The sequence below is a fragment of the Cibotium barometz genome, chromosome 3, assembly GCF_041138505.1.
Source record: "Cibotium barometz isolate CiBa-2024 chromosome 3, ASM4113850v1, whole genome shotgun sequence".
Lineage (NCBI taxonomy): Eukaryota > Viridiplantae > Streptophyta > Polypodiopsida > Cyatheales > Cibotiaceae > Cibotium > Cibotium barometz.
In genome coordinates this window covers 43,036,265-43,048,884 of record NC_141048.1, presented here as the reverse complement: position 1 = coordinate 43,048,884, position 12,620 = coordinate 43,036,265, and the positions used below count along the sequence as shown (strand labels likewise).

Sequence of the window (12,620 nt, the reverse complement as noted above, 5' to 3'; positions counted from 1 at the left end):
ACTATAATATGGTAACATTGTATGCAAGATTGTCTTTGTCCTCTTACTTCCACAGTGATAACATATGCATAGCATAATGACTTAAACCCAACACATCACACACCCCATTAACACCAACTATTGTCAAACCCCACACTCCCAAAACTGGCCTTGGCTTTACTGGCCCACACCAACCCAAGTACAATGATTAGGAATGATCAGATGAGCAGAACATTTGAATTCCCACCTGTAAATAGAGGCAACAACGTATCAAATACATCCCGTGAGCTCACACCTGTCTCTTTGGTAGATGATAACAAAGGCTGCACAGCATCTTCCACAAAAACAACATCTCGACTAATCAAGATACGCTTTGACTGCGGATGATACAATCTGTAACCCTTGCTCTCAGCACTGTAACCAACAAAAATGCATTTGACAGCCTTATCATCCAATTTTCTACGTTGTTACACAGGCACTAAAGCATAGGCCAAGCAACCAAAGACACGCAAGTGACCAATAGAAGGCTTCCTGCCATGCCAAGCTTCGTATGGAGTAATAGACTGCAAGGCCTTAGTGGGACACCTGTTGAGTACATATGCAGCACACATGACAGCCTCAAGCCAAAACGCATGTGGCAAAGCTTGGCTCTTGACCATACATCATGCCATCTCCATAAGTGACCTGTTTTTCCTCTCAGCAACACCATTTTGCTGAGGGGTATACGGCACTGTACATTGGTGTTTAGTATCCCACGACTAGCCAAAAATGCATCAAACTCTTTAGACATGTACTCCCCCCCTCGATCAGAACGGAGGGTGTCCACAGTACAATTGGATACATTTTCAACCATAAGCAAAAACTGTTTGAAGCACAAAAACACTTCGGACTTTGCCTTCAGTGGATATACCCATGCATGCCTTGAGTAATCATCAATGAAAGTCACGAATTACAAGTGACGGAGTTTGCATAGGCCCACATACATCACTATGTACAAGTTGCAATTTGCGAGTGGCCCGCACAGAACCATCCTTTGGAAACGCAGAACGCTGCATTTTGCCCAAAATACAGCCTTCACAAACATGTTTCAATGGTGCCTCAAGAGGGGGCAATGAAGCAACCATATCAAATTTCTGCAAACGCAGCAAACTAGCAAAGTTCAGATGACCAAAACGAGCATGCCATAGTTTTGCATCTGAAACTGCCTTTTCATCAGAAACTGCATTTGCTGAATCTTCCACATACTTGTCATAAGAATTGAGCCTATACAGCCCACAAAACAAGGTGCCAGATACAATAATCGTATCACCAGAAGTCAAATCATGAACAGTACATCTGTCATCCACAAATTTGACTACAAGTCCAAGTCTAGCAAGCGCAGAGACAGACAATAGATTCTTCTTTATCCCTGGCACATACAAAGCATCTGAAAGTGTGAAAGCGCTGCCATTTGCAGCAGTAAGTATAATTTTACCAATGCCCTTCACTGGGTAAGAAGCATTATTGGCACATGTGACAGTATTCCCATTAGGGACATACTCAAGACAAGTGAACATATCACAATGCGAGGTAATGTGCTTTGTAGCACCGCTGTCAAAATACCATACATAAGAGTCAACAGAAACTGCCAACAAACATGCATCATGTACAGATGGATCATATTGGCAATACACGCTAAACGCCCATTCTGTATCCTGCACAAGATTTGCAGAATCTGCATTTGTAGAAGCATCCGCTATTGTGGCTGCAGTTGACTCTTTCTTCTTTGCCTCTTTAGCCTTTAGCTTAGGGCAATTCTTAATGACATGATCAGTTGCCTTATAATAGTTGCACTTGATCTTTTTCTTACCTTTATCAAGAGTCTTCTCCGACCTATTGTTGCTACCTGTGGAAGGAGAAGAAGTTGCAGACCTACTAATAGGAGAAGAAACAGTGGAAGGGGCTGCCTTACCACTTCTTCTCTGCTGGCCATCAAAAAATGCCTGATTAACTACACGCTGCCTAGCCCTGTTTTGCCTGGACTGTGCTTCTTGCAAGAGCTTGTTGACTAAAGTATCATACTTGATAACATCAAGTCTATCCTCAGTAACAAGTCTCCACGTGGAAGCAAAAATCTGATATGACTCAGGTAAAGCATCAAGAACAGTCTGCACAAGAGAATGATCAGGAATAATCTCACCTGTAGAAATCAACTGTTCCTTGAGATCTTTAATCTCAGCAAGAAAAACTTTCATGTCATCATCTTCCTGCATAATCTTCGATTCTAACTCTTTACACAGGTAAGAGATTTTTGCCTCGTTACGACCTGCATACAAACCAGCTAGAATATCCCAAGCCTGTTTTGCTGTTTTAGGTGAACGAATATGTGGAGTGATGTTACGTTTGATAGAAAGTGCAATCAAGGCATGAGCCTGCGCATCTTTACCATCCCAACGAGCTTGTTCATCAGTGGGTAAAATAGCAGCAACAGTAGAGCTGCTAGAACCTGCAACATCCTCCAACAGATCCTACATCCACAGAACCTGGACGTACATCCATACCCTGCAACAGATCCTACATCCACAGAACCTGGACATACATCCATACCCTGCACAAGCAACAGATCCTACATCCACAGAACCTAGACCTACATCCATACCCTGCACAGTGTTCCACACTCCTTTTGCAACCAAAACATTCTGCATCATACATGCCCAAAGTGGGTAGTTGCTGTCTCCATCCAATTTGTCATCAGCAGAGAGACAACATGCGAAATACATCATTGCTGTTATCAGCCATGGCCACTGACTGAAACTGATGCAAAAGCTACCTATAATGAAGCAAAGACTGAACAGAAAACAACTCGTGCTATGGAGCACGGTCCACATTAGAATACGTATGCCTGTTTTGTAAAAAATTGCACAGTCGAAATTTCTGCAAAAAATGACGAAAACACCTGTGCAGAACTTGTAATGCAAAAACGGAGCCCGAAACGACGTCAGATGCAATTTCTGAGAATGCAAAGCCCTATGGGCATATCTCTAGAGTATAGGGACCTGCAACAAGCGCTTGTGAAAGCTCACCTCAATCGGAGAACATGAGTCGGAGGGTGCTAGCGGCGTAGCCCTAGGAGCCGATGCCTGCTCTGATACCAATTGTTGGAATTAGGGTTGCAAGAAAGGACACAAAGCTTGGAGAAGAAGAAGCAAGAATGTACACAACACACAATGTAATAGATTGTGTCAATGTACAAAAGATAAGTTAGCCCTAGAATGATGGGCGTATATACAAGCCAGGGGAAAAAACTTCCTAAAAAGGGAAAAAGTACCCCGGCGATCCTAAGTGTGTTCACACACATCATTGCCTATATATATGGCAACAAATAACTTCTCCACTTCTTCCTTAAGTGCATTTTATTGACCTTTTCCCAAAGGCCTTAGCCTTTGGCATACTGGCTTGGCATCTTCTTTGAGTTCAATATGAAGAGCCTCTCCTTTTTGAAGCCCCAAATCTCTTCATAAGATGTGATGAAAAGATTAGGAAACTTTTGTAACATGATTTTGTATTGATGCTATTCAATAGAAGTAAGCTCAATACTTAACATTTTGTCAGCAAAGTCTTCCTTTACATCTTTTTTAACTCCTCAATTTCTTCAAAAGATCTTCTCTCATTACCCATCACTTGTCCTATGTTCCCTTCATTCATGGGTTCCAAAGCAAGCATGGACACATCAACATCACTTGCATATGAACTTGTGCTCCCCTCATCACTTTCCCTTTCACTCTCATTCTCACTCTCAATGTTTTTCCCTTCCTCTTCATCATCTTTTCCTAACAATTTTTTGCGAATCATGCTTTACTTTTTCCTCATCCTTTTTTAATCATTAAGTGTAATTGTACCCTTCTCTCAGTCTTGAATTACACCCACAAACCTAAGCCATGTCCTTCCTAAAATCAAAGGAAAAGCACCCAACCTTGGAGGCATAATGTGACAATTTACTTTTACATTTACACCAAACACTTTTACATCAAGATCCTTGAGAATACCTAAGCACCTTACTTTAGCATGATTTGCGAGTTGAATCCTAAACTTGTCTTTAACCCAAGCCTCTCCACACAAGATTGTGTAATCACACATATCTGTGCACCCCCATCAATGTATGCTTGTCCCATACCTTGACCTTTGTACTAGGTGTCAATAACTGGGCATATATCGGGAAGCTCCTCTAGGGAGTGCACCTTCACAGTGCCTTTCTTTGGTTCCTTGCCTTTTGGATTCGCCAACCTTTTCCACTCCCTTCTTAGTCTTGGATAGAGCTCCATGAGTTGTCCATAAGATATGTCCACCTTCTTGTTAAGAAGATCCTCCTTTAGCACATAGCTTGCTTGACCATCTCCTAAGGGCAAATCTATTGCTTGATAGTGTCTTCTAGGTTTGGTTTTCTTTTTGCTTGTCGATGCCTCTTCTTGTTGTTTTCCCTTCTTGGCTTTTGATTGGTCACCTTCAGATTCTTTCTTTCGAGTTCTTTTCATGCGCATGACATGACTTGTTGGTTGATTCTTTCACTTGTGTCGAGCTTACACTACTTTGCCTTTCTTCTCGGGTGTTAAACCACTAGAGCTTGGTTGGTCCTTGATTTCCACTGCAAAATCATTACTTCGATTAGGCAAAGTTGAGGGTAAAGGGCACATATCTCCCCCCCTTCTAGAAGGCTTATCACAATTAGGGCTTGTATGGCCCCATTCACTACAATTAAAACAATTTTAGGGTTCAAACCTTCTTCTAAGCATTTCCCTACCTCTACCTCCACCATTTCCTTCACTGTGACCTTCACCATTTCCTTCACTGTGACCTTCACCATGTGCTTCATATCCTAGACCAGGCAGCCTATATTCTCTACCTCTTCCTCTTCCACTTCCTAACAGGTTCAGGCTAAGGTTCTTGAAAAGGTTGACTACTTCATGCATTTCCTCAATTCATCATCATTTTAAATTTTTATAACAGTTGGAGTGAGGTTTGCACTAAATTCTTCACTTTTCCCTTTCCATACCATGGCTTACTTCCTTTCCAAGCTAACCCAACCTAATCTTCTTTCATTCTTTTTCCCTAGCTAACTCCATAACTTCCTCAAAAGTTTGAATATTTTTTAATTCCACTTTCAACCTTAAATTCCCTCTTAGACCAGCACAATAAACCTATCCTTTTTTAACATGGTAGGAGGGGTTTCACTTCCTAGAGCAACACACCACCTATCCCACAATTTTGTAAAGTGATGCACATAGATGTCCACTCTGTCTTTCTGAGTTAACCCCAGAATTTCATGCCACACTTTATTAGGATCCTTAGTCTTTTGATAATGTTGCAGAAACTCTTGCTTTGTAGCTTTATAGGTGAGCTCGTGTGGAGGATGTGCTTAAAGAGAACCTTCATAGCCCTTCAACCATTGTCGCACCTCATCTCATAAGAAATAACAAAGAATTCTTAGCATAAAGACAGCCTCTTGCCTGTTTTTGATTAAACAAGTAATCTCCAACTGCTCCACAATTTTTTTGGCATCTTCATGTGGCAACCCATGGAAAAGTGGAAAATCTTGAGCCATATGAACATAATTGGCAACACCAAAGGTACTTGAAATGGGCTCCTCAGTGGGAGCACCAAAAGGACGTGAGGTGGCAAGCACAGCAATCAGTCTTTGCCTCTACAACTAACCTCTGTCAGACTCCCAACCCCTAAAATATACTTGAGGAGCGCTCTATGACTCTTTGCTAAACTCCAATCCCCAATCATGACAAATCCAGTTTGAACAACATACACTCGCGAAGAAACTCCCATAGTAATCCTTCCATTATAAGAAGTTAATCTGGTAATCTTGCTAGATGTTGGATTAACACACACCCAACTGACAAGCAAAGTCACTGACGTCGCTAAAGTTAGAGGTGAACTCCAAATTAGTGGTTTTCAACTAATCTAGAGATTCTCTAACGTAACTAAAAATTAATCCATCCTAATCTCACTATTAATCAGCCTTTAACTCTCTTTCTTTGCTCTGAGGTGACAAGCAAAGCAACTAAGGCTAAAGTTAGAGGTGAACTCCAAATTAGTGGTTTTCAACTAATCTAGAGATTCTCTAGCTTAACTAAAAATTAATCCATCCTAATCTCATTGTTAATCAGCCTTTAACTCTCTTTCTTTGCTCTCTAATTACTCCTTAATGGTAAAGAGTTTTGAGATGATAATTTGATAGGTGGATTAATAATGTTGAGGTTAATCTAATGATGTGATTATTCCCAATTAACCCTTCTAAATAAACCTCTAATTAACCCACTCAAAAGAGAAAAATTTAGGCAAATGATTAACAATGTTGAGGCTAATCCAATGATGTGGTTATCTCTAATTAACCCTTCTAAATAACCTTCTAATTAACCCACTCAAAAGAAAAATAATTAACAATGTTGAGGCTAATCCAATGATGTGGATCTCTAATTAACCCTTCTAAATAACCCTCTAATTAACCCACTCAAAAGAAAAATAATTAGACAAATGAGACCCAATTAGTATTAATTCTCACTAATTGTGACCTAATGAGAGTGGTCTAAGCATGGATTTAGGTCAAGGCAAGGCGGTTCCTAATCCTATGAGTAGTGCAACCGCTCTCACATAGATCATGTGGGATCTCCGCAGAAGCTGATCGCGGTGATAGCCTAATCACTTAAGCAAGAGAGAAGCATGAGAGAACGAGCAATTAGCGTTAATCACACCCAAACTCTAACTCTAAGCATAACACATGCTAGATTAGAGTTGCAAGAGAGAGAGAGAGAGAGAGAGAGAGAGAGAGAGAGAGAGAGAGAACACTCCAATTCTATTGCATAAATGGGAGAATGGGTTACAAACAAGAGAAATTGGCCTTTATAGTTCTAAGCCTTTTTCTACTAGACCACCCGGGAGTAAGTGATGCAAGGCACTTGAAACATAGTTACAAGGCTTTTCTTTATAGTTTGGCCAATTAACTGAGATCCTCTTATCTGTCCTTTGAAGCTCAAGACCTAGGAGCGTCTTTAGAGTGTTTTCCTCATCAAATGATGGGATTTTGAATATAGTGCGAGTGCTCTTTACATAAGTGTGCGAACATAGTTATCATGTGGTTAACAAGTACAGAGGTCCAAGGAGAGAAATGCAACATGTATCACGACTCACAGAAGCTGGTTGGTGTCAGGCAAAGCCCAAGGGGAGAGGTTCATGAGAGCCAGTTGGGGCTGCTCTAGAAGCTTTTATTATGGAGCACTTCAAGGGATGAAGTTCATCCAAGGGGTGTAGTCAAGGGTGCCAGGATCAATTTCAAGAAGAAGGATTCATGTTTGTGTTCAAGGACATAGCAAGAAGGCAAGAGGACAAAGTGGAACAGATGCACAAATCTCTACATCAGCTTTGGAGTGGATTCAGAGACCTAAGGTTGAAGGAAAGAATGACAAGAGACCATATGTGGAGACAAGGGATGATTATAGTTGTCCACGGTTAGAAGTTGGAATCCCATCATCAAGTTTAACAAAAGGGGATGTCATGTGCATGCACATGGACATGCTAGTCCCAGGCTTAATCCCTGATTTGCAGCAGATAAACACTAGGGTTAGGGCATTTGCTAGGCTCAAGAATGAGCTTAGTGTGGACACAGATGGAGTCCGCTAGATCTAACTCAAGTCAGTGGAGTATTAAATGATTTTTATGTCCACTAAACCTGGCTGATAGCAGTCGGCCAATTGAACTGGGTAGCCAATGAGCCTATAAAAGGAATTTCCGTATTCATTGTAGAATCAACTGGCTCCCCTATGGAGTCGTTCATTAGATAGGATTTTTGGGAAAGCCTAAGGCCAAGATGTTGTAACCTTTTGTACTCTTATGAATATATTGAAAATACAGCCATCTCTCTATTCTCTGTCTATGCTTATTGTTCCTATGCAGTGCTAGGGCTGAAAGAAGACTACCTAGAGCTTTCCACATGTGGTACCTCCGCGATGGGGGGCTACGCCAAGCAAGGAGCGGAAAGCTGAGCTAAATGGCTAGCTGAGAGAAAGAAAGAAACAAACAAACTAATATTAACGTCTACGAAAGACCCAAAGGGTCTATGAGGCCAAAAGGTGAAGGTGATACGATACTGCCATGGAAAGAAAAGAACTAAAAGTCGAGCCATCTCACTAGTAAGCCCCAGGGTAGGGGTTGTGTCTGAGTGGTGGCCTTTGCGGTATGGGAATGTATGTCAGAAATATATGATGATAGTCAGATGAGTCCTGCTGAGTCCATCTGTGAATGCTGCTCTATACTGCCTCTCTATGGCGTCTTAGCTCCATCAAGAACATGCCTCGGCATCTCTGATCCTATAACTGCATCACCCGTGAGAGTGCATCACCCGTGACAGTGGAATCTCCCTCGGATCTCATAGTAGACCTGGCATCTAAACATGTAGTGCTCCTCATCCTCCACCTCTTCTGTAGTGCATACTCTGCAGTTAGAGATGTGTTCAGCTCTACCAGTTTCCACTCTAAGGCGGTGAGAGGATACCCTGAGCTGACTAATCGCTATCCGCATGGGATGTGATGTGTTTGTATGCATCCTGGGCCCTCAATGAATCCCTCCTCCGAAGCTTTCAAGAAGTGGTCTCTATAGAACTAGAGATTCCTGCTAAGCTATGGCGGGGACACCCATTCCCAATATATGTGAAGCCCTAGCAAGTCCAACCGAATAATACAGTTGATCTCTTGCCGTAAAAGCTCCAGGTATGCGGATAATGAAAAGGGGTGGTCCATCTAGAGGCCACGTGTGTCAAACCACTCAACGACCTGGGAGTACCATGCTGGTGTTGGTAATGATGGTGATACTGATGAGGAGTAGGAGGAGGAGGAGGAGGAGGAGGAAAGTCTAGCATGCCTCTCTCTCTCTCCCTCCTCCCCTCTCCCTCGCCGAGAGAGAGAGAGAGAGAGAGAGAGAGAGAGAGAGAGAGAGAGAGAGAGAGAGAATGAGCCTTCTCTCCCCCCTCACACGAGTAATATCAACAAGTTTCCTGTCAAGGAAGTTAATGACTTAATTGCTAGATTTAAACTATAAACAGAGAAAGTAGGTTTATTCTTTTCCTTGCTATTGAAAACAAACTTTGCATCAGAAGCACACCTTGATTCTTTTAACTGATCAGCCAACTCTTCTAATTGCGTGTAAATTTCTGTCCCTTGAGGGTGCAATTTATTGTCTACAAGCATTTCATCTGCCATTCTATTCACTTGAATTGAGCTGTTAGGGGGTCTCTTCAGTATGCCTCTGGCCCTCATTACGTTTATCAAATTTTCTGCATCTTCTTCCCTACCAGCTGCTGTATAAATGTTTGATAGCATCACATATGGTGAATCATACATTGGATCCATTTCAAACATACAATGTGCTGCTCGCTCTCCTCGCTCCACATCGACTTCATTTCTACAGGCACCTAGCAAAGTCATCCAGGAGATCATAGAAGGCCCAAATGGCATCTTTTTTATCAAGTCATCAACCTCCTCCAGACAGCCTGCTCTCCCCAAAAGGTCAATCATGCAGTCATAATGCTCTACCGCTGGACTTATGCCATACCCTTGCTTCATCAAGTTAAAAATGAAGCGGCCATCATCCACCAAACCAGTATGACTACATGCTGAAAGACTGTTAACAAAGGTGACTGCATCTGGGACATGTCCATCTTGCAGCATTTGATAGAACAGCTCGACCGCCTCCTTACCATGCCCATGCTGGGCATATGCTGCAATCATGGCATTCCATGCCACCACATCTTGTTCAGGCATTTCATCAAATGCTTTTCGTGCATCCATCAACCTGCCACACTTGTTGTACAAGTTGACAAGGGCAGTTTCAATGACAACATCAGACTCTAGTTTGCTATGCAAGATGTATGTGTAGATATGCTTGCCCTTGGTAAGGGCAGCCAGACTTGCACATACAGAAAGGATGCTGATGTAAGTAATCTTGTTGGGAGTTGCTCCTACTTGCAACATTTCGTCAAACAGTTGAAGGGCCCACTCGCCTTGCCCATGCTGAGCATACACACTGATCACTGCATTCCATGATACAACACTTTGCTCAGGCAAATCATCAAACAACCTTCTTGCAGCTTCCAGGCTTCCACATTTCCCATACATATTGACAAGAGCAGTCACCATAGCGTCATCTGATGCAAACCCACTATGAGTGATTATGGTATGTACCCTCTTGCCTTCAGCCAGGGCCCCTTGAATTGCTTCAAGGATGCCAATAAAGGTTACTGTGTCCATCATCACTGCTTCAGACTGCATCTGGTCAAACATTTGAAGAGTCTCCTTCAATTTTCCACGCTGTGAATACGCTGCTATCATGGCATTCCAAGAAACAACATCATGCAATGGCATCACTTGAAAGATGTACCACGCTTCCTCCACACTGTCACACTTTCCATACATGTTGATGAGTGCATTTCCCACATACGGATCCAACTCATAACCACAATATATAATATGGCTATGCATTTGTTTGCCTGCTTCTATTTTGACCTGATTGGCACAAGCTGAAAGAATATTACAAAATGTAACCTTGTCTGGAGCTACTTTTGCTCCCTGCATCTGGTAGAAGTGTTCGATGGCCTTCTTATCTTGGCTATGCTGGACAAATGCTGTGATCATAGCATTCCAACATATTGCATTACGGTCTCGCATTTCTTGAAAGATGCGCTGTGCATCATCGAGCTGGCCACACTTCGCATACACTAAGAGAATGCTGACCAAAGTTACCTTGTCTGGAACAATTCCTTCCCTCATCATGAGATGAAAAAGTTCAAGAGCCTCCATTCTAGATCCATGTTGAGCATATGCTGCAATCATGGCATTCCATGAAAACAGGTTTTTCTTTGGCAGAATATCAAACACACACTGACCATTCTCAAGGCTTCCACACTTTCCATACATGTTGATTAAGGCAGTTGCAAGGACTACATCCAACTCAAGTTTACTGTGCGCGATGCGGGCATGCATCATCTTGCCTTCACTCAAAGCAATGGTCCCAGCACATGCAGAAATCATGCCAATGAACGTAACCTTGTCAGGCAGCAGGCCTTCTTGCAAGATTTGTTCAAAAAGTCGGAAAACCTCCACTCCAAATACATGCTGGGAACATGCGTCAATCATGGCATTCCAAGATATCACATTTCTCTCAGCCATGTCATCAAAGACATGCCGTGCGTCCTCAATGCTGCCGAGCTTGCCATACAAGCTGATGAGGGCAGTTGATACAACAAGATCTGTATGGAATCCCATATAGAATATGCACGCATGGAACCTCTTGCCCTGGGATAGGGTTCCATGGCCACTACATAGGGATATAACATTGACACAAGTCACCCTGTCAGGGGTCATGCCTTCCAATACCATCTGTTCAAAAAAACGCATGGCTTCATGGCCTAATCCATGCTTGGAATACGTCCCGATCATAAAATTACATAGATAAACACTCCTTTCTTTCATGGTTACAAGTAGTTCTTGTGCAACATCAAAAACACCACATTTGGCATACATCTGCACAAGAAAACTCCCAATGTACGAGTCTTTATCATATTTAATCTTGCTTAAGTGATGGTGTATGCGCTTACCATCACACAAAGCCTTTATATTTCCGCACAATTGAAGGAGTGAGGCATAGGCAGCTGGGTTTAGGCGATAATCAGGCTTCTTAAGAAGATCGAGAGCGTGCTTCAATCTTGCACGGTCTCGTAAGCTTTGATTTTGTGTGGACTGTAAAGCAGAGAGCTCGGTCGTCTTGCTGGCTATGGCGATCATGCGCAGGTTTAGAGTCGGTAGCAGTTCTCGCACGAAGCCCGATATCAGAGGCAAAGAGGACGCAGAAGGTTTTAACGCTAGCAGCTCCCCCCTGAGCATACCTTAGATGTGCGCACACATTACTAGCCACACTTGTTTTGTAAGTCTAATTGTATTTATACTATTTGAAGGATTATTAACACACACTTTTCACTTATAAGCTGAAAAAATATAATTAAGATTTAACAACGAGATTTATAGTAGTAGGGCAATCCTCATCTCGAGGTCTACCTTTTCTATGCAAAGAAAATTTTGTAGTTGTACTCAAAAGATGGTCTTTGTTGGCACTCCATCCTCATTGAGTGCAACTCTTTCTTGCATTGGTATAAAGAACCAAGCCTTTTATTCATCTTTTTTCTTCTTTCTTTCTTAAACTTCTTGCAAAAAAAATCAAGAAAAGGTATGGGTTCTTAATCTTCTTGATCTTTCCGAACATTTTCTTGAAAGTCTTGGTTCAAGCATGGAAATGTTTCAAGTTGGGATGCTAGAAATCATGGCTATGGTGATCTTGAAGTCACACCGTGCATAAAAGGGTTAAAAATTAAGTAAATTGGACAAGTTGGCCAAATCTTTACCCAATGGGCACCTTGGACATGGGTGTGGATTTTTTTTTATAAATTTTGCCAATTGCACATATGAAAGCGAAATATTAAGAAAAGGAAAATAGTGAGATATGGTTTGCCTCTTGCATTCGTGAGCTATGCCTGTGTGTTTTAGGGTTTTGTAGCCTCTTGTGCGAGCATTGCTAAGCAAGGGAGGCTTTGCCATACCATTTGGAAAGGTTGG

The 12,620-nt window shown here is 42.1% G+C and overlaps 1 protein-coding gene across 1 annotated transcript; it reads right to left on the bottom strand.

Moving 5' to 3' along the window:
* Nucleotides 1-3,772: 3,772 nt before the first annotated feature.
* On the bottom strand, nucleotides 3,773-11,921 carry LOC147640092 (pentatricopeptide repeat-containing protein At5g27110-like). Its single transcript, XM_086777007.1, has one exon. The coding sequence runs from the start codon at nucleotides 11,892-11,894 to the stop codon at nucleotides 8,985-8,987; it is 2,910 nt and encodes a 969-aa protein (XP_086633133.1). The 5' UTR covers nucleotides 11,895-11,921; the 3' UTR covers nucleotides 3,773-8,984.
* Nucleotides 11,922-12,620: the final 699 nt, after the last annotated feature.